The sequence below is a fragment of the Poecilia formosa genome, unplaced genomic scaffold (genome assembly GCF_000485575.1).
Source record: "Poecilia formosa unplaced genomic scaffold, Poecilia_formosa-5.1.2 Scaffold191, whole genome shotgun sequence".
NCBI lineage: Eukaryota > Metazoa > Chordata > Actinopteri > Cyprinodontiformes > Poeciliidae > Poecilia > Poecilia formosa.
The window spans coordinates 210,578-232,393 of NW_006800130.1; the positions used below are offsets into that span (position 1 = coordinate 210,578).

General features: G+C 38.6%; 2 protein-coding genes and 1 non-coding gene across 4 annotated transcripts in view; all 3 read left to right on the plus strand.

The window, feature by feature from the left end:
* Positions 1-249: 249 nt before the first annotated feature.
* Positions 250-8,274, plus strand: malt3 (MALT paracaspase 3). Of its 2 annotated transcripts, none has more exons than XM_007566382.2 (15): positions 250-359; positions 526-584; positions 685-809; positions 1,811-1,949; positions 2,039-2,214; positions 2,385-2,481; positions 2,890-2,916; positions 3,011-3,214; positions 3,811-3,988; positions 4,104-4,178; positions 4,294-4,421; positions 5,861-6,010; positions 6,612-6,766; positions 7,330-7,446; positions 7,543-8,274. In XM_007566382.2, exons 2-15 carry the CDS (start codon positions 554-556, stop codon positions 7,876-7,878), a joined length of 1,938 nt encoding a protein of 645 aa, XP_007566444.1. In that variant the 5' UTR covers positions 250-359; positions 526-553; the 3' UTR covers positions 7,879-8,274. The 2 variants fall into 2 exon arrangements, with proteins under 2 accessions (XP_007566444.1, XP_016534309.1); XM_016678823.1 differs by having other exon boundaries at positions 266-362; positions 514-584.
* Positions 8,275-9,915: 1,641 nt separating this feature from the next.
* On the plus strand, positions 9,916-9,987 carry trnah-gug (transfer RNA histidin (anticodon GUG)). The gene has a single exon. It is a non-coding gene; the product is annotated as a tRNA-His (tRNA).
* Positions 9,988-10,825: 838 nt separating this feature from the next.
* frmd5a (FERM domain containing 5a) overlaps positions 10,826-21,816 on the plus strand; it is a 49,762-nt gene continuing 38,771 nt past the window's right edge. Inside the window, exon 1 of the mRNA XM_007566384.2 lies at positions 10,826-11,241. Within this exon, the coding sequence (XP_007566446.1) occupies positions 11,140-11,241 (102 nt within the window). The 5' untranslated portion in view covers positions 10,826-11,139. The remainder of the gene's footprint in view (positions 11,242-21,816) is intronic.

Sequence of the window (21,816 nt, forward strand, 5' to 3'; positions counted from 1 at the left end):
GAGCCAACTCGCTCGTCTACCGTAAAGTCTCAAAATGAAGCTCCCTTTGAATTTCTTTTGCATGCTTAATTTTGATCTAGGAAAGCTTGGAGTTCATATCATGCATTTTTTTCCAGTATGAAGGTGAATTTTATTTCACAGCTAACGAAACCTAAAGGTTTCTGACGGGCTTTTGTTCATAATTTAACGTTTAGCCTGCATTTTGAATGCTCTAATCGTACAATTACGGTAATGTATGTGCGCTTTCTCTTGTTCCGGGAAAGGGAGTTTATATATTAGAGGTTTTTTAGACTTAGGACAGGAAAACGCATTCTGTGCGAGATCAGAGAACTGCTCATCCGGTCCGAGGCTGACGGCAGGTATGCAGTGAAATATTACAAACCGCAGCAAAAATAACTAAGACGTTACTTACAACTTGCTTCACTGGAAATGAGAAGTGAACGTTTATGGGCGATTCAGCCGGATGTGTTAGGTACTTTTTTTTGTGTGTTTATATGCTCTTTTTTTACGGCGTTGTTCTTACAGTCTGATGTAAGAAGAGGAAAATGCACAAATGACCGGATCTTGCCCCATAATGATTACAGGTTTGTATTTGCCACCGCACCGTTCAGTGCGATTCGTGTCAAAACAATCACAACGGCGTGTGATTTCAGATGACTGATGATCTGTTGTGATTTGTTTCAGAAATCGTCATTGTGCGCCACCCTGTCTCCGTGTGCGTACCCGTGAACCACAAAGTTACTCTGCGAGTCCGTGCCGAGGGCAAAGGCATTCTCAGCTACCAGTGGTTCTCTGAAGATGAGAAGGAGGTGAGGGGATTTATTGGAACATTAAACTCTGGTGAACATTTCCGTGTTTGTTTGTCCTGAAACGGGAGATCTCGAGTTGGTCATTTGCCCCACAAATGTTTTACTGGTCTGGTTGTTTTGGTGAAATGGAGCCGCCTGACACTGTTCGATTCGTAGAACAATTTCATTTCGTACCTTTAACAAGGCCCCACAGTTTGGCATCTGATGTTTTCATTTGTAAAATTAAACATTTTAATATAAATCAATAGATGACAAATATCTTGCAGCGTTCATACGAAAATGGGAGGAGGCGGGTCCTGCGAATTATTTTTCAGAAACAAACTATTTTGTATGTCCATGTACCATTGAGTATCTTTAGAGTTCAGTATTTTCATGACTTATGGGAATAAGTAGTCACAGCTTAATTCAATTGTACATGTAATATTTTCTCATGCTTATTTGGGTCAGCACTTATGAAATTTGACAGATCTGTGATAGATCCAAGTTAATTGCTTGTATATGTATTTTAATGGGATACTTTGAATCCTACTGCCACATTTCATACAGGGTACTATGAGAGCATCATGCGCTACTAATTTTAATGATCATTTATTACCTTTATTTACACCAGTTGTCAGAAATTTGTCTTACAACTGGTAAAGGTGCAACCTAACAAGTTTTACATATAAAAACTTGCACACAATACAACTGTATGTGCTTTTCTGATGAATGTAATCATCAGAAAAGCACATACAATTGTATTGTGTGCAAGTTTTTAATCATTTAAATTTATTTATCTCCACATTTCATCACCATCTTCTAAGTGAAATAAACGGGTACTCAACAGCTTAGTACATCAATCTGAAGTGGTTCGTTTGTGGTTAACAATTAGAAGTTGGAGAAAACAACCCCCGCCCCCCCGTCTAACTGGTGGGTAGAAATTTGTGAAGGGGTGAAATGACTGAGAGTTTCAATTTCAGTTAACAACACTAAAATGTGTTCACACGCGTTTTTTTCCCCAGGTGCCTGGTGGTACTCAATCTGACCTGACTATAAGAGCTTCTAAAACTCAGCGATATGTCTGCCGAGTCAATGACCACTTTCATAATTACGTCTTCAGCGAATGGGTGAAGGTGAAAGTGTTGGACATTGATAAATCAGGTATTATGCTCATTTAATTTATACAGCCATATGTTCCACATAAGACAAATTCCATACCTGTATAACAATCTCTGCCGCTTACTTTTCAGGTTTGCCTGTTGACTGGCAGGGCGAGCCGCACATTGCTATCAATCCCAAACCAGAAACAGTTCAACTGGGAACAAAACTCAGCCTTCGCTGTGCTGCCTTTGGGATCCCCACTCCACACTACCAGTGGTACAGAAATGGACAGCCCCTGCTGGACAAGACCAGTGATATACTGCAGGTGAGGCAAGATAGAAAATGTTTGCTCACTGTGCTACTGATAACGATTGCTTGGTAAGTCATACCAATCTCGTTTACCAACCTGTTTAAGAAACTCTTTCATTAAATCTCTTATTTGCATTTGTGGAAGTGTGCTTAAATAAAAGTAAATAATTTTTTAAAATCTTACAGATTGATGGTGCAACAGCAGAAGATGGCGGATCCTATCTGTGCTCGATATCTAACATCTTAGAAGAGAGATGGACTGAGCCTGTTGATATCAATGTTGGTAAGTCTCAGACAGAACTGTAAACATATTTTCCTAATTTCTACCCTTCCCTCCTGCATTACTGCCTTTGTTTCTGAGTAAAAGAAACTGTAGGTACACAAGATTTTCTTCATACTCCTTCTGTTCTGCTGATTTATCCGAAAGGCTTTGTTTTTTGCCATTGTGGTAGAGGTACTTTCCCATTTCTACAGAGTAAAAAGGAAGTTGTTAGTCTCCAAATAGTTCTTAGTCCAAACCTTAGACACAAAGCAGGAAAGTGATGTGAAGTGAAACCAACATTTCTTCTGCTTATGGTTCATACTCTGTTTAATGCAGTAATAACCACAAATGGTTCTACTATTTCAGCTCATTTCTTTTTTTTTTTTCCACAAATGCTAATCTTGTGTTGCTTTTCTTTCAATGTTTTAGTGCAACCTGAACAGCCTCCACTAACAGGTACAGTTTTGCGGAAGAGACCATTTCTAATGCACAGTAAAAAAGAAAAGTAGCGCTATAATTTGATCTTTCTTCATCCCATTCTCACTTTCAGCCACGGATAAGGTCGCCCTTCTCATTGGCAACTTGAATTACAACTCCCACCCTGGTTTGATGGCGCCCGTCATGGACGTCCACGAGCTGGGCAACCTGCTGCAGCAGCTCGGCTTTAGGGTTGTTTCCCTGCTGGACCTCACCAGGCAGGAGATGATGGCTGCTATCGACAAATTCATTCAGCTTCTTGACAGGGGGGTTTATGGTGAGTCTATTTTTGACTAGACTGGCTACGTGCTGAGCAGTGTGAATTAAGCACCTCACCGTTGTGAAATGCTGCTTTTAACTTCCCCTTCTCACGTCCCGTGCTGTTTTTCATAGATCCTGAACTATTGGCTTGTTTATAATCGTGTAGGTGTATATAAGTGTGCAGATGAGATCACTTTTTTATAAATGGCTTGATTTAGGCAGAAGTTAAAAAAAACCAACTCATTAGTATAAAAACTATTTATTTATTAAGGATGTGTTGCAGCATTTAGTATCAAAAAGTAGCTTTGGTTGTTAAAAGGGAAGTAAGCGAATACTATTCTTAAACAGTGGAAAGAGAAACACTAGTATAGATGTATAGTTAGAAATTGTGTCTATGATAAAATAGCAACAAGAAGGAAACGGTCATGGCACACTAGAATACTATTTGCTACTGTGATCTGTGTCTTAAAAAAGACATCAGCTGTCCTTTTGATTCTCTTTGTGACCGTGACGTAATATTAAGTTTTTTCCACCCCGGGACTTTAGAATCTCTTCATTATGAAATTAGCAGATTTGAGATCCAATTTAATACATTTTCTTTTCACTTAACAGGCCTTTTCTATTATGCGGGTCATGGGTATGAGCATGCCGGGAGGAATTATTTGGTCGCAGTCGACGCTCCACAGCCGTACCAAACCAAAAATTGCGTTTGTGTTCAGAGGGTCATGAGTCAAATGCAAGAAAGGCAGACTGCCATGAGTGTCATCCTGCTGGACACCTGTAGAAAGTGGTATGTGTACGGATCAACTTCAATTTTCATAGGAGAAAACAAAATGTTCTATCAATTAAAAAAATAAAAATAAAAAATGAAGCTCACCAGAACTTTTTCAAACAATGTTCTTTAGGTACAACCAGGGTTGTATACCATCAGTCATCAAGGCATTGAGACCAAATGGGAACACAGTGTATGGTTATGCCACGTATGTATAAATTTATATAGATAATGTTGAAACAATAAATGGTTGACACTGAAAACCAAAGCAAGATCAAAGAAAACTATTGTTTGATTCACATTTACCTTGTAAATCTTTTCAGATGCGAGGATGCTGAGGCCTACGAGGTCCAGGATGGGGGCAAGAGTACTGGCATCTTCACAAAGTACCTGAACAAGCATATTCTTCAGGAAGCCAAAGTCACGCATGTCTTAGAGCGAGTGTCTGAAGGTGAGTGTTTCAAAAGTACTACAGAAATACCTTTGGCATCAGTTCAAATTTTTATTTTTTAAATCTTTTTGGAGAAGCAAATGTCAGTCTAGCACATGATAGCATCTAACACTTTATCTACTTTTCTATTTGGCTACATTTTTTGAGTGTTATTTTGTAATGGCCCCAACAGATTCAGTGTAAACAGCACTGAAGGGAACAGGTTGTCCTTTGATATGCTGCCTGAAGCACAGACAAGGTTTATGACCCCCTAGCACTGCATTTTAATGTTGTTTACTTGGTATTTTTTGGTGTGGTCAATTGATCACAGATGTAAGGATATCAAATTCTCCCACTGAGAAAGCATGTTTGTCTTTTTCGATGGGCTCTGGGGAAACACATTTTTGGGGTACCAGTAGCATGTGACCTCATTCTTTGGAAATTCACACTGTTGGCGAGAGAACACCAAGAAACCTGAGAGCCGCGGGGAACGAGACAGCTGCTTTGCCGTTTCGGTACCCCCCACCCCTGCCTCCGCTCTCAAGGGGTCACTCAGAAATCAGCAGACGCGAGACATGAACCCCTGCTGATGGCAAACTGTGTTGAAGTGTTCGAGAACTTATTTAGACAAACTAATATGTAGATTTGTTTTTGCGATTGGCTAGAAAACTATCTCAGTAAAATGTATCTTTTTAGGAAGCCACAAAGGCACATCCTCTTTTTTTTTTTTATTTCTCCCCAATTTTGTGCTGCTTTTTCTATACAACTGTCAGCTTTTGAAATATCTCCATTGTTTGAATGTCCAGAATAACTTCCAAAATTACAATTTTGACAAATCAGTTATTTTGAACATTATTACATTTTTCAAATATCCCCAGTTCCTCAAATTTGCTCATGTGAATCATATCCTCCATAACGTACCCATTCATCACTTTCTGATTTGGAGAACTCATCCAGTCTCATGATCAGAAGAGAAACACATCAACGTTTCACTAAAACCTTTAAAACATTTTATTATTTCAGAGTCTCCTGATGTTTTGAACTGCTAAAAAGTATTTGTCGCATAATCACAATTTGATTTAAGTTTCAAGGTAAAATGCTTTGAGTAAGACAGTGAACTTTTCACTTTGTTTCTTTTGTTTTGAAAGCGTCATACTATATTATGTTATTTTTCTGAAATGCTGGGTTAGTTTTACATTAGATGTAAAACTTTTCAAAAATCTTTATGTCCGTCTTGTCCTTCCGCACAAATTTTTTTGTAAATAGCTTTAAGAATATTAGAATGTTGCAGGTTGTCTTTTGTTGACATTTAAATTAGTCCAACCCATGTTAAGTTTGACAAAAAAAGAAATATGGAAGAAACATGTAAGGGAGAAAATACTTTTTACAGCACAGTAATACGAGTCAGTTTTGGCTTTATGCCATGACTAACATACACTTTCTCCTTGCTTCTAAATCAGATGTTGGTAAAGACCCTCTTGTAACTGGCAAGCAGGCAGTAGAGATAAAACACACCATGAAAGAACCACGATCCCTCAAAGATAAAGTTCGAACTGCAGGTCACACAAGAGAACTACACCTACGAGATGTTTGCTGGAGGCAGGCAAATGGTGAGTATGGAGAAGTCCCCATCTGTGTTTTATTCTGTTTAAGTTCTTAAGAAAATGTTGCTGTTGATACCAGATACAAACACACCCTGACAGATAAGTTTCCTCAAAGCTAATCTCAGTTTACCTACTACTTGTGCCCCATGAATTCAAAAGAGTAAATCTACCATTCAGTGATCTTCATACTTTCTACGCCACAGCCTGTGACAGCCCATGAGAAATGGTTGTGGTTTAAGTTATTTTCAATACCATTTGAAAAAAAAAAATGGCTAGTCATAGTATTTGATACATCAAAATAGGGAACTAGTTCACGGTTCAATACCCATTTTCATTCTTACTTAGAATGAGGCTATTTTTAAACATGTCAGACTTACTTAAAACTAATTTGACCCATTGTGAAATTCAGTTTTGATATCACAACCTGGGTGAGATTTTTTCTTGATCAGAAATGATTGTGTTGCCTAAGTTGGCTAGCTGAAATTACAGAAAGGCAATCAGTAGCTCTGCTAAATAAAATCTTCATTCTTTAAATGGAAAAAAGTCTGAATAGGAAAATATTTGTTTAGTTTATATATACAAGAAACGTTTTCATTTCTTCTTTCAGAGCTACCACGAAAGAAGCAGCTGACGTTTCCATGCGGTGTGAAAGTGGAAGTCAGCTTCTCAGCTCTGTTCTCCAATGTACTGGTTGCTTTTGCGACTATAAAGGCTACGCCTGATCAAACCCAGGACTGTACTGTCACGCTAAGTAGCAACCCTGTAAGTATTTACGTTATGCTTAAACAATCAGATATTTTATTTCAGACTTTACTGTTATCAAAGCAGGAAATACACAGATCTGAAAGGTGAAAATGGCTTACAAAGAGAGTATAAAAAGGTGTGCAGTGTGCACAAATTTATATCTTAAACACACATTACTTCCTTCTTGCCTTCAGTCACAAATATTTGTCAATATTGGATTCAAAAACCGCAGCTTGTATTTACATATATTCCGCGTTGGACGTGATGGAATGTAGTCGGTTTCCGCTGCCGGTCTCTATAATGACCACTAACACCCCCGTCTTCCATGTCTGAGGAAGTCCTCTCCAAATATGGGCTTCCAGCATAGTGCAACCAATGACAAAGCAGGAAATCAAAGCAGTGTCATACACTCCTCTTGTGCAATACATGTATTTGTCTGAATGTGTAATCTCGTATTATACTGCCATCGTGTGGTTAGTTTGTTTTCTGAATTTGCCAGGGGTGATGTAGAGCAAATATTTTTGTTGTAGTTGCTCAACACATGCAATATTAATCAAAATTTGTATGGTTTCATTTCTTAGCCAACGGAAGACATATTTTCCAGGCCAGGTCGCTCGGAGGATATGGACTCACTACTATTAAATGAAACGCTTAACCCTGACTGTACTTTAAGACTTTGTTCTCTCCAGAAACTGAAGGTATGTAGTCACTAATATATATATTTTCTTCACTTTCTGTTAAACATTTTGTTCATTTATTTTACAATGAGTGTGATTCCTTTGTCATTTTGATAGGAATCAGTAGTACTCAAGGTGGATCTACACTATACTCACAAGGACAGTAATGTGCGGCACACAGAAAGCCGGCAGGTGGACATTGGAAAGCCTCTGGTTGCGTCCTGTAAGCTGTACAGGGAGAATCACACGAGAGACAAAAAAACAAACGGTGCTACAGCTCAAACCACGGGCAACATTTCACACAGCAAATCACAGCAGCATCAGAATCTGGCTGCTCCGCATCGACATTTCACCAGAAAGGCAGAGTGCGCTGCCAAAACTCCAACTGCATGGAGCAATGAACCTGAAGAGAACGATGAGAATGAACTGCTGGATTTCCAACCATCTGAGTAAATACTGTAAAGCTTTTTCTTTTCTTTTCTTTCCTGTTTTTTTTTTACAGTATTTGATAATGCATTTTGTCTGTAATTTGATGATAATAAGTAGACTGAGAAGATTTATACTCTGCTTATGTTTGTTTTCATTGCAGAACATAAATGGATAAAATACATAAATGTAAAGAAATTTTAAAAGATGACTGTAATATTTTTGATTTTTTTTTTCTTGTGAAGAACACTTTTTATTTCAGTGGCAAACTGGCTGGCCTATTGAATACATTACTTTAATAATTTATCTCATAAACAGTACTACCTTAATCTCTGCATTGTGGAACTTTAGAAAATGTTGTGATATGTAGTTTTATTTTTGTTTTAACATAAGAATAAATGCTGTAGTTTCTTTTAACAAGGAGATTTCTCATTCAGTTTGTTTTTGAACAATTAAACCACAGAAGTAAGCTGAATTTAATTTCTCCCTCACAAAATCCACACGATAATAAATGTGAAAGTCAAATATGTTAACAAAACTTGTTTTTCATTAGGGAATTTGTACATTTTTGGATACTGTGTGGTAAGCTTATTTCATGAGGGAGGTCTTGAGTTCATTTGACCACATTACTGTGCCTTGAAAAAAATCTTCATACACCTTAAACTTTATAACTTTAATGCATTTCTTAGGATTTGAAATGGAAAAGTTTCTCCAAATTGAAATCTGAGAAGTATTTTTAGTCATCTGCCCTAACCTCTGTTACTCAAAATAAGAACCTGTGGAATCACTTAGTAAATATAAGCCACTTGTGTGCAATTTAAACTCAGCATAAATAAAGTTTATTATAGATGGCTTTAAAGGTTTATTAAGGAACATTAGAGGATTAGCAACATCATGAAGAAGAAGGCACACTATAGAAAGGTCAAAGTTATAAAGTTGTGGAGAGGTTTAAAGCAGGGATGGGTTTTAAAAGAATTTCCCAGGCTTTGAACAAGTGATTCAAGCACGGGAAATGTATTGCACAACTGCAAACCAAACAAAGATGTGCTTATCTCCCTAATCCCAGGAAGTAGTAAAAAGGCTCACTGCACCCCCTGGTGGAGTTGCAGATGTCCACAGATCAGGTGGGAGAATCTGTTAACAATTTTGTGCACTCAAATGCAATGGTGCATTATGCTATAGAAATGTTAGCTTTTGCAGAAATATAGTGAAGTTGCTCAGAGCTGATGAAAAGATGGAAGGAACTGAATAGAGTAAACTCCTGCAGTTTTTTTTAGAGGTTGCAAAAAACTGCAGACCGAGGCAGGGTTCACATAAGGACAATGAATATAGTAAGACAGCTATAATGGTTTACCAGTAGATAAATTTCCCAATTAAAAAATTTGCATTTGTAGAAAAAGATGAGACAAAATGTGAAAAAGTTCAAATGAGTAGAAATACTTTTTGCAAGGCACTGTGATAAAAATCAACTTGCAGTTTGTCAAAATGGCCCAAGTCATTTTTTTTGCCAAAAGTAATTTTGCCTACATCACCTTGGCAATAAAAAGGGGATGATTTCAATGCCAAAATCACTTATTGCAAAAAAAGAGGTCATTATTTTAGGACGAATTATTTGGTATAATTACCAATGTTACCAATGTTAATAAATAATTTGACAATATTATTTATTAACAATATTAACAATATCCTGAGTTATTAACCGCATTTATTCACATGAAAGAGAAATGTCTGGGCGTTTATCTGGCTACTAAATGTATCATTAGCTAGCCAAAGTTGCAAAATCTTGTAACAGCGTCAAAAGATTAACGAGTTTTACTTTCATCTAGAAGCGAGTCGAAGTAAAGCTACAATTTCTATTGAAGATGATTAAAGCAGTTACTTACCTTTCTTATCTCGATGTGAAGCAAGTCAAAATAAAGCAAATTAACTTTCGAGGTGCACGCTGCTGACTGATATGAAATAATTTTACAACGTCTAAAACATTTTACATAACACAATAGTTGGACCTTTGTCGCTACATGTACCTTAATTTGAAGGCCCGGTCCCCAGCTCTGGCTATAGCTCGCCGTGATCGTATAGTGGTTAGTACTCTGCGTTGTGGCCGCAGCAACCCCGGTTCGAATCCGGGTCACGGCAAGGAGATTGGAAGTCTTCCGGGCATCATTTTTCAATTGCAAAAACATTATTTTCTGAACATATCTCGCCACATTTTTATTATTAATGGGAACTTTTTTAGGGCACAGTATTAGTATTTGTGTGTGTCGCCTACTTTGTCTATCCCATATAACTTAATAAAAATGAACCGTCATTTACATTTTGAAAAAAATAATGCACACAATTTATTAGATAGCTTTTTCATCTATGGTAGTCTCATGGTGACATTAATTAGGTACAAAATAACGACAATTAATTCGACTGATGTGTGCTCCAATACACACATCAGTCAATTTCAGGTCAACTTCAATGTACGACCTGCAGGTGGCAGACCAATCCACTTCATTTTCATTCTGTGACACAGAAACATGAATTGCTGAGACACCTGAGGTCAGGGGTTTGGGGGTCAACCTTGTGAGGGTTTATTGCAAACCAGAAAATCAAACTGGTAGCTTGTTTTAAATACATTTCTTTTACGCGTAACTCCTTACAAGTATGTCTTTTTTAGAAATGGTTTTGATCCCACACAAAATTATTTATTTATATCTCGACACAAAAGAGTCTTGGTTCTCTTGGGTGAATGAATCTGGGTAAAAAATAATAGTGTAATGAGTACAGGTAAAAACAAACAAACAAACAACGAATTGTCCTATTTATGATTGTAAACCCGTATTGTGGCTATGCAGATAGCTGTGTCAGAGAAGCTGCAGCGTTGAAAAAAAAAAAAATCAGTATTGGAAATAATCCTAAAACCCAGACAAAACGCCTCACTCTCCTGTTGGCTCACTTTGACGTCAGTTTGCACTGGGACCCGCCCGCCTGCCGAAGTGGCAGCGGTGAATGGTGAGAGATAATCCTTTGCTCGACCACAGACACACACCATCCCCCGAGCTGCCTCCTGGATCTGGCTCCGGATCTGGATGCGGGCATCCTTTGGATTTTACGCTTAACAACACGGACCCCCACTGCAAAGAAAACTTAATCGGGACAACAATGGTGGCTGAATACGCGGCTGCTGGCCGTTTAGGGGACCGGGGAGTGCGCTCGGTGTGACATTCACTTGCACGCTGGTGTGGAGTTTTTATTGTTCTGGTCCCGTAGACGCAGAGGCACAGCGGCGAATCTGTGGAGAAGATGTTGAGCCGATTCATGAGTGGCAGCCTCAGGAATCTGGAGCGGGAATACAGCTGCACTGTCAGGCTGCTGGACGATTCGGAATATACGTGCACCATTCAGGTTAGTCACCTGTCGACCGCTCCGCAGAGGACCGAATAGTGCTGCAATTGTGTCTGCTCCTGCGAGTGTTTGAACAGAGGATCAGTGCCTGAAAGCCACAATGCTGGCGTTAACTCCCACCAAAAACATCCAAAAATAGTGCAGTGTGTTTACAAATCTGCAGTGGGGGGAGGCATTTACCCACTGTTGCTTTAACCGTCAATGAGAATTATGTTGTTTTTACCCATTATTTACAAAGTAGTTCAAGCTCATATTGGGTGGAGAAGACACCTTATAATTTTTTAAGTCCTGACGCAAGATTTTCAGTCTTGATCCAGATCGTTTCCCTGTACAGCTCTGGCTGTATGTTTTGGGTCGTTGTCTTCCGGTCCAGGTCTTTTGCATACTATGAAAGGTTCCCTTGCAGGATTGTCCTGTATTTGTTTCCAGCTGTGTTTCCATGAACTCTGACTGGTTTCTCTGCTGACAAAAAGCATTCCCATCAGCATGATGCGTCCACTGCCATGTGTGATCTGAATGATGTGTAGACAGCCATACCATATTGTGTTTCAGAAGGTTAGAAAGTTTGGTTTTGGTCATGTGTGAGCAGAGTCAATTATTCTTCTCCATGTTTGTACTGTAGAACTTCATAAGTTTGCTTCATGGTACCTAAAAACCAGTTGCCATATGATGGTTGTTGATGTGTAATGAAAGCATGGAATTCCGTACTTATTTAAATGATGTGTCTCCCATTTTATGTCAGTTTATTTGCCACTGGTTTTCGTTTGTCCATTCAGTTTTCCATGCAGTTTTCCATTAGTTCCACACGTTAAGTAGACAAAGGCAATCCCATGAAATAACTCTGAAGTTGGACATTGCTAATCTACATTCTTCCAAAATGAACGTTACCGAAGTGTAGCTGTCACATTTATTTATCTATTTTTTTAATAACACCAAGTAGAAAAACTGGATTTTCTCAGAGAAAACATGCTGCTTTGAAACTTAAAACAAGCCAGCAATCTTTCAAAATGCTTCCCTGAGCCATTTGTCTCTGACAGCCTTGCTTTGATAACTGTGCAGGTTCTGTGTTCATGCCGATTAGACAAAAAAGCAGGTGAGAGGACCTGTCACTTCAATTTCTAGCAAAAACGTTTCAGTTTGTTGATGCTTTTTAGTTGTAAGAAATGGGGAAAGCCATCATTAGAGACGCTCTGCACATCACAAATAGATCTTTGCCCCTGTCAAACAATGAAACGCTGATATTAATAAGTCTTGCCACTGCGGTGTTGTCAACAGGTTACACTGTAATTGCTCCTCTTCTCCCCAATAAGCCACGGTGAAATGGACACGAAATTTACTGTAGTGCTGCGGGAGTGCGCCTAGGTTGTAAACAGACCTGTATTTGTGCTTAGAGAGCTGAGCAAGTGATGGAGCTGGGCCAGATGGACTGTGATACCAGCAGGTGTGCTGTTTGCAGCAGAGTCGGGTAGCTGACGTCACCGGAGTGGATGGAGGGGCAGCAGGGAGCAGAGTGAAACAGGAGAATGCTCCAGCTCTGCCGTGACTGTCTGGCATCCTGATTATCTTTCCGTCAAAACCCCGTCCTGTAAGGGAGCAAGATAATCCACCTGACTGGCCACATTACTTATGTGTGTTCCACATTCAGCTGCTTCCCTCCAGGTTTTATGGCCTGCCAAGGGAAAGGCGAAAAAAACAAAACAAAACAAAAAAAAAATAAAAAAATATCAGGACACTGAGACTGGGGAATGCAAAGTAAGAGGCGGGTCATAGATTCTCAAAGCCGCACTTTATTCTCTCTCTCTGTGTTCCAGTCTCTTTCTGTCCTGCTTCTGTATTTGTCCTAGCCTGTTTTCAGAGTGCAGTGAGCTTTTTTTTTCCAGTAGGTACTTGATTCCATCACACTCTGACTCTCAGCCAAAACTTTTTTTAATGGCTCCATTCTCACATTTGCCCCTGGCTTAGTTCATCATCCTACCATTGTTTTGCCTTGAATTTCCTACCTTGTAATATTTTTAGTTACTTCCTGTGTCTCCTGCATGTTACATCCACCTTCAGTAGAATTTGTAAGTACAAAATTAGACTCAGCAGGACGCAGGAGGTTTTTACCAGTTGGCCATCTTTTTAGTGCACTCTCAGCCATGATGGGTGAACCTTAGTTTTACTTTAATAAATTATAGAGATTTCCAATATGCTGAGGGTAGAAAAGCAAGCACTTATAATTACGTAGGCCACTAGAAGTAGATACCATCCAAGCTGCAGGTTGAATGAAGAGCTTCAGGTCTTCTTTGCTTTGTGATTTCTGTCGATCTGTGGAGCACAATCAACTGTTTAGCAGTTTCCTAATAAAAATGATTAACTGAATACATTGGGTAAGCCCAATAAAAACGCTGAATACATATTCAACATTTTTATTCTTTTTCTTCAGTAAACATGCTGCATATTTAATGGGTTTTGAACTTTTCATTCAAAATAGTTTTTATTGAAGTACCGTTAATCATTTTTCAGTTTCTTATTTTGCCACATAAGATTTGTTATTATTAATAAAGATGGCCTTTGTGATATCACATGCAATTATTAAAATTTTCTGCACTGTTTTTTCTCCTCTGTGCTTCTTGAACTCTTTGTAAGCTTTGGTATGGACACTATGCTCTATCAAGTGTTGCCACAGACACCAGAAACTCCATTCAATAGGTTAAATATATTATTGACATCCTAAGTGTGAAATTGTGATATCTGGGGTGCATTTTTAAACAATTATTGCATGCCAAATGTTATTTTTGCACATATCCGCACATGAGAAAAAGTGGGACATTTTGTAAAACATTAAGTGCTAAAAAAAAGAAATGCCTGCTCATTTTGCCTCCATTGTCAAATCTTATCAAGTTCAATCTTTCAGCCTTTCAACACATTAGATCTTCCATTACTTTTGTGATAGCAGAAGTTGATTTCATTTTCTCATATGGTGGGCAACGGTGGTGGAAGTCTGTTTTATAACCAATGAGTTGCTGGTTCAGACCCCAGCTCTGTCTGTCTCAGTCAATGTGTCCTTGAGCAAGACACTTCACTCTGTCCAACTCTTCTGCCTTGTCAGCCACTTTAAGCATTTGGGCGAATTAGTCTTCATCAGTGCAGAGAGAGTGTCTGCACAGTGTATCAAGATATTAAATAATGTTATACTCTCATTCCGAAGAGATTCTCATAACAGTTTTGTAACATTTTCTAACAGTGGTGTCTATATGTTTTGTTGTTGTTGTGTCTTTAAGTTGCAACAATTACGATCAAATATGCATAGGTGGATTTCTTGGAAAATATTACAGTATTAATTGACAGAGAGGACATAGATTGATTGATTCTTACATCTCCAGATGACAGTAACCCTCGCTCCATGTGTCCAATTATACAATTATCTTTCTTAGATGAAACTTGTACTGAAGAACTTAATGAGAAAGATTGAAAGTACACAATAAATTCTACTCTGTGTGTGTTTTTTTTCTGGTTGTATAATAAGCAGTTCTTTTCAGTAAATCTTGCTTTAGTGTGCTTGTTCTGCTTATGCCACTTATTTTACCCCAACAAAAAATGAGGAGACGATAAAAGAATAATGCTTTCTAGGTTAGTGCCTTGAATAAAGAAAACCTTTGAACATTATCTGGAGCTGTGCAGACATCTTGAGTGGAGCCCATTGGGGGATGGGACACTGTGTATTGAGGGGTGCTTCACTTTGAAGCAGGATGCCAGTGCCTCAGCTGTTGCTCCGGTGACTGTGGAGTTACGCTGAGAAATTGTGGGATCACTCAGTGGTCAGGACCTCTTATAAAACTACTGGCAAGCACTGGTGCTTTCCATACTGGAATGAGAGGACACAAGTGGTCATCTGTCCACATCAGCTCAGACATTCCTGAAACTGCCCCACTGTTCCCATTAAACAACTCGGTCTTATAACTTTAGATAACAGAAATTCCTGGCAGTAATTTTGACACTTGGGAGTTATTTGGATTATCTACGGTTTCATGTGAAAATAAAGATGTATTCTTTACTCTTATTCTGAATACATTGGAGACATTCAGTGCCAACATATCTCTTATCTACTTCTAGTTCTCTTTTATTGGAAGAAGAGTGTGAAGAATAAAATTAAAAGCAACTGAAGCTAATTTAGATTATCACAGTTTTATAATTGGTGGATTTTTTTTCGACAAAATTGTTGTTTTACTTTGTGTTGCATTGATTTCCTTCATCTTAAAGTATGATGATTTTTGCTTATTTTATCCCACAGATAAGTTTGTATAAAAATACAGTTGAAAATGTTAATGGGATAAGAAACAGAAGCAAAGGGGAAAGGCTAGCAAATGAAGTGTGTCCTGATAAAATGTATTCTGATGACATGTCTTCAACTTATCCTCTAAAAAATTACTTGTTTACGTCATTCTGTACCCAATTGATACAACTATCTGTGTGATTCTGAATCTAAGCAGTTTTTAGCTTTGATCTGCTTAAAAGCAAGATAGTTACAATCAAAATCTCAAATTAGAAGGTTCAAGATAATAGTCTCCAAACATTGTGATGGAGTCCGTCTTGCCTATGTCTTGAAGTTGCTTTCATGCACACTTTTGAATCTTAAACTAGAAACCAAAGTTGAAGGAGGACATGGGCAGAAGCTGCACGTGCTACATGTTGTTCCTCCTTGCCTTCTGGACACAAATATATCAGTGACAAAAATATAATATTTAAGCTTAGCTCACCTACAGTGGCAGAATAGAAATGTTTGTTTATGTGTATTCCTCATAGTGGCCGATTCCGTCTGAATGTTTCATGAGATAGAATCTCAGGGGAATATTACGTCTCTTTACCAGCATCTGTGCTCAACAGCTGATTGGCTGAAACCTGTGAAGCATGATTTGTGGCAATTAAGGATTGCTTCAATTTGTATCTAAATAGCAGATCCTGTCAGAAAAATTTAGACTCCTTCATTGGGAGTTGATATGGGAGCGATGACTTTTGCCAGTCGCACTTTGCCGGTCATTAGTTGTTGGTGACAGGAAGGCTGGGCCGTGGTGTGGAAAGAGCTGGTGCCTTTGGACGCAGTGTTTAGTAGAACGCTCCTGTGCTTCACTGCAGCCTCTCACATAGTGCTGCTGTACAGCAGAGCATTTCATGGAAATTAAGCTCTGCGTGACCTGCACTGGCTCATTGGGATTTATGACTGTGCCTATCTGAAGACACAATGTCAAACGACTTTTGGTGTACACTTACAGAAATGAAACACGACCTTCGAATCCACAACTCTTTACGATATTTAGATCAGACTGCTACATAAGAGTGCAGACCCTGCTCAGGTCCCTCTGACCAAAGGGCCCTCTTGTATTCCCCAGTGTGTCTTGTGTTTGGATGAATGTGTGAATGTGTGTGTGTGGGCAGCATGGAGGCAGTCTGTCAGCATGTCGCGATCAGTCTGCTGAGTCCTCCATTGTCCTTTCTGAGATGTATTGTGTGACAAAGAGAAACAAAGTAGGGCCCGAGGTCATTATGCCGTACCTGAAAGCATGATTATTAAACACCCTACCAGAGCAATAAATCTGTGCTGTGACCACTCTACTAATTAGAAAGGTGGGAAAAAACAGAGGCACATTGATAATACACTGTAATTTTTTTCTTTTTTTTTTTTTACAAAAAGGACCAAGCCTGGAGCTATAGTACCACAAACAGATTGCACAGCTTGTTGGTTGCATTTACATACTGCAGCAGCCTTGCAAATGAGTTGGCACGACTCAGTGGAACTCCACATTTAGGCTAGTGGGGAAAACCAGTTTGGAAAGTACCTTATTTAAAAGAGAATAAAAAAATAAAAACTTTAAAGTTAAGTTTATGATTAATAATGGGTGTTAGTAACTCTTGTCTTAATGTACAGGAGTGATATAAAAGGCTCAGAGATAATCAGATACCAGCTGATTATCTCTGGTATCTTTGGAAGTGTATAGCTTACAATCAAACAGAATGCTAATGGTTATATCCAAGAGATTTTAATAAGTGTTTTTTGGAGTAAATAACATCCTAAGTTGAATTTTAGGTTGTGTTCAGTCAGATTATTTTGTGCACATATCTTTCGCACAAATGCTGCCCTGGAAAAGCACTTCCTTCTGTGGCCAAACCACAACAGCTCACACCTAACCAGGCACATACAAACACCATACTGGGACAAACTGGTTTGAATGGATCCATCATCAATATATTTGCTAGGTGATTGTTCTCTGGTTGCTGATGGGTGTTTTATAAGTCTAACTTAACTAGTCTTCATAAACCGCCTTTACACATTTTTTAAAATCTAAAAACATATGCAGTGTTCTCACACACAGAACACTATAGTTGTTTTACTGTGAATCATATTTGTTCCAGTTAAATCGTAGTTTGCAATAAAGTAGGTGAAACTGACTGTGGCACTTTATTTTACGGAGTGGTTTTTAAACAAAGGTTTGCTGCTAAGCTGAGCAAATTTTACAGAACTGTTTTCACTTCTTCCTTCTAAGCTAGCCCATCATCACCCTGCTGCTGTTTTTCCACAGGCCTCGGAGCTTTCACTCATTCTCTCTCTCTCTCTTGTTTGAGAGACCCCAGCCTTTGTCTTTCTCTAAACTCCAGGCCCGTGTGCCTCTGCAGACTAATGAGGAAACACAGGAAAAGGTTCGTAGTACACTTAAGCACAAACAGCAGTGACGTACTTTGTCTTACGTTGCATAAGAACAATCGGAAGTGCTGGCGAGCTGAAGTGCCGCAGATTTATTAACGCATAAGGTTAACATAGTGCAGCTCTTAATTTCTAAGTTTAAACTTTTTCATGGAAAAATATTTTTCTAGACCAATATGGTAGTTCTTTCTTAATCCTTGGGCATACTCTACAGTGCCACTAAAGTTCCTTTGTGATGGAAATGAACACGAACATGGGTGTAAACCAGCCCATAGGCCAGGTGCCGAACTAACATCAGATGGGTTTTGACAGCCGTGACAGGCTTCTCATGGCCAAGCAGCTCCAGACGTTTGAAAAGAGAGCAACAGCGGTAGTGCCCTCAAGTTTAAAGTATCATAAAAGGACATTTGTTACATTACGAGAGCCTTTTTTCCCTGATGTCCTCCTGCCTTGTCCTACTTTCATCCCGCCCTGATCTGCTCCATGGGCCACTCCTTTTGTCTCTGCTTTAATTGTGAAGTTCATAGCTCAGCTGCACACAGTCTCACTGCAGGATTAAAAAAAAAAACTAATTAGTGCCATTTCTCTCTTCCTTTTTGCATCTTCACCTTTGTTGCTCATATTGCTTTTGTCACCTCAGGCAACTAACTTGTCTGTGTCGATTTTTGCCTCTGCATCTGTGAATACACATTACTGTTTTGGTGCTGGCCAAGACCTTGTATATTATTAGATTATTTGAGTTGTGTTGTGCATTTTATTAAGACTTCCATCTGTATTTCATCAAGGTGTGTGGTTCTGTATAAGTAAATGTAGTTAGTTCGCAATTTAATTTATTAATAATTTATTTGTCGTTAATTTAAAAGACAAGATATGACTAATTTCTAAATAATCTGATTTCAGTAAAGACTTTGTGATGGTATAGTATCCCATAAAATATGCAGAATTTCAAGTAGAGACAAAAAAAATCTGAATTCTTTAATTAACAATGTACTGTGTATTTTATGCGGTTTTGATCATTGCAAATGAATGAAGATACCATAGTTTCCTGATAACAACAGTTATCCAAAGATTGCTGAGCATGTTTTTGAGAAACTTGAGAAATCCGTGTGTTGTCTGCTCAATGTTGTTGGGCCCCTGGGCAAGGCACTTAACCTCAAGTTGCCTATTGATCTGCATGGCTATGCATGAATGGGTTTGTGAGTGCAATTGGGTGAGAGAGGCTCTCGTGTTAAGCGCTCTGAGTAGTCGTTATAACTGGAAATGCTCTACATAAAATGCAGTCCATTTACTTACTACTACTGCAATATAACAATGCATTTATTATCAAAGTTAACAATAAGTTAGTTGAAATGAATATTAGTCAGTACAGTGTAGAAATAGAGTTCAGGCATTGAACGATGTACAGAAACAGACAGGACTAGGTGGGACAGGACACGCCCTCTGAAGAGCTGGATGTTCAAGAGTTTCTTAAAGGAGCAGTATTCAGGAAGTCATCAACACATCACACCTCTGTTAAGCATTTCACTGAATACTAGCTCATTTGATGAGCTCAGCAGATGTGCAGTTCCACCAGGCGTATTGATTGATGCTGGCGCTAGTTTGAAGGAGCTGAATCAGAGAGTCCCAGGGGAGGGGAGCTCTGTGAAGTATGTTTTTAATGAGAGGATGACATTATAACATATTGTAAAGCTCAAAAAAGTCGATTTTACATAATACCACCCCTTGAAAGATTGCAGTTGTGCTTGGTAGATTATTCCACCATTGTTTAACAACATACAGAGAGAGTCAGGATGGACTTGAGCATAGGCACCCCGACTCGACAATGTCTTCATGACAGCATCACAATCATTGTCACATGCCCAAACAAATGCCACACGCCCAGCCTCCTCCCGTCCTCCTACTGACACACACACACACTCAAACAAACAAACAAACAAACAAACAAACAAACAAACAACAAACATAAAAAGGATGAAAATAAATATCAGTTCTTAGTATCGGGTTGCTTTTACTTATGGGGCCTGTACTGATATGTTAAACAATCACTGATACCAATGTTAATGCAGATACATAGTGCATCCCTAATCTAACGTGTCAGTATTTGGAAGAATGTTCTTTAAAGAGGCGTGATCTGCAACAACAACGAAGGTTTCTGATATTTTTCTGCACCTTTAAAAAAAAAAGGAGTTCATTAGGAAACCCCCTCTGCACTCTCATCAATAAGTGTGCAGCTCTTAAGACTCAGTCACCTTCTTACTGATGAAGAGAGCCTCTTGAGCTGAACAGAGGAGCTCTGTTCACATGTCTGTTTCACTCCTTCCCTTGTTAGCCATCTATCACGTCTGTGATAGAGAACGTGAACGCGGTTGGTGCCTTTCAGGTATTCCATGGCAAACAGTCAAATCATCTACTGAAATTTAGGAAGACATAGAGTTTTTTTTTTTTTTCCAGTTTGGTAATCATGTGTAGTGGTGTATCATTATGTCAAAAGTTATGTCAAAATAACATATACCGATTCTGATTTTTGTTACTTACAGTTACAGCTTGACAAAATACTTGTAGATACGTTCATCCAAGTCTCATCTGCCACCCACTCACATCCTCCCGAGACACACTTGTATTTCTCAATGGGAAGTTAGACAGGTTTCCTTATTAAAAGCGTTGTTTGTATGTTAGCAATTTCTGTGTGCATTATGCTAATCAATAGTTGCTCCATCTTAGCATAAAAAAACAACAACAAAAAAAGCCAGGGCATCTCCCATCACTTTACATGCGTCTGTGTTGGCAGATTACACTAACAGCTATTCATGCAAGCAATCAGTCTTCCTTCCCTTTGTGTTTGTGTGTGTGTGTGTGTGTGTGTGTGTATGCGTGTGTGTCACCGCAGCAGTCACAAGAGATGCATGTCTCTGGAGGAGGAGATAGATGAACACACACAAAGTAGACAAAGAGACAGGCCGCACACAAACACACAACAAGCTGGAGACACAAAGGGAGCTGTCCACTGCAGGTTCCTGCTCCAATCAGCAAATGTGCTCTGATTAAAAGCAGTAACAATAGTGCGACATTTTTAGACTGTCTTACACTACTCTGGCTGTAGACTGTTTACTTGTTAGGATTGTTTTATTTCTTGAACGCATTTAATGAGAGAAAAGCTTTCTGGTATAAATAATGTTTTATCGTTATTTAGCTCACAGACCATCAACTTCTCTAATCCCTTTGCAGGACCGTATGGTTGTTATCAGATTTCTTTCTCTGTTGAATGGATTTCTACTGTTGTTAAAATGTGTTTGCCAAAATAAATAGAAGCATTTTTATTCAAGCTGTTTTATGTATTGTTGTAGTGTTATCAGGATTTTAAATTCACTAGAATATATGCAGATTTTAGTGATTTGCTTATTAATTTAAAAAGATATATATCTGCTGTGCGATGTAAACATTGCATCTGACAAAAAATAAGCAACAAATCTCAAACCTCTTCCTTAAAAAAACATCAGGATTTTTTTTGTTTGTTTCTAAAAAATAATTTCACTTAGAAGCTAATGAGTAATGAAAATGTCAAGCTTTAGAATTTTTAAATTATGTTGTTTGTCAGCTTTACAAACAGTGCAAATCTTATCTTACTTCTCATCCCTTGTCCAAATTACTCTTCATGTTTCAGTTTGCTCCCATCAGTTCTTAATTAGCCTGAGACACAGTCGCTGTCACAGCAAATGTTCCTGGTGTCCTCATAATTCTGCTACTACAGTGCCTAAAAATCAAAGAACACAATCCTAATCACTTTTGTTTCATTAGGCTATGTATCCAGATATATTTTTGCCTCTCTTTCCTTTCTTTTACTGTCTCCAAAAATTGTCTGCTTATTGTAGCAGATCCAGTAATGAGAATCACAAATC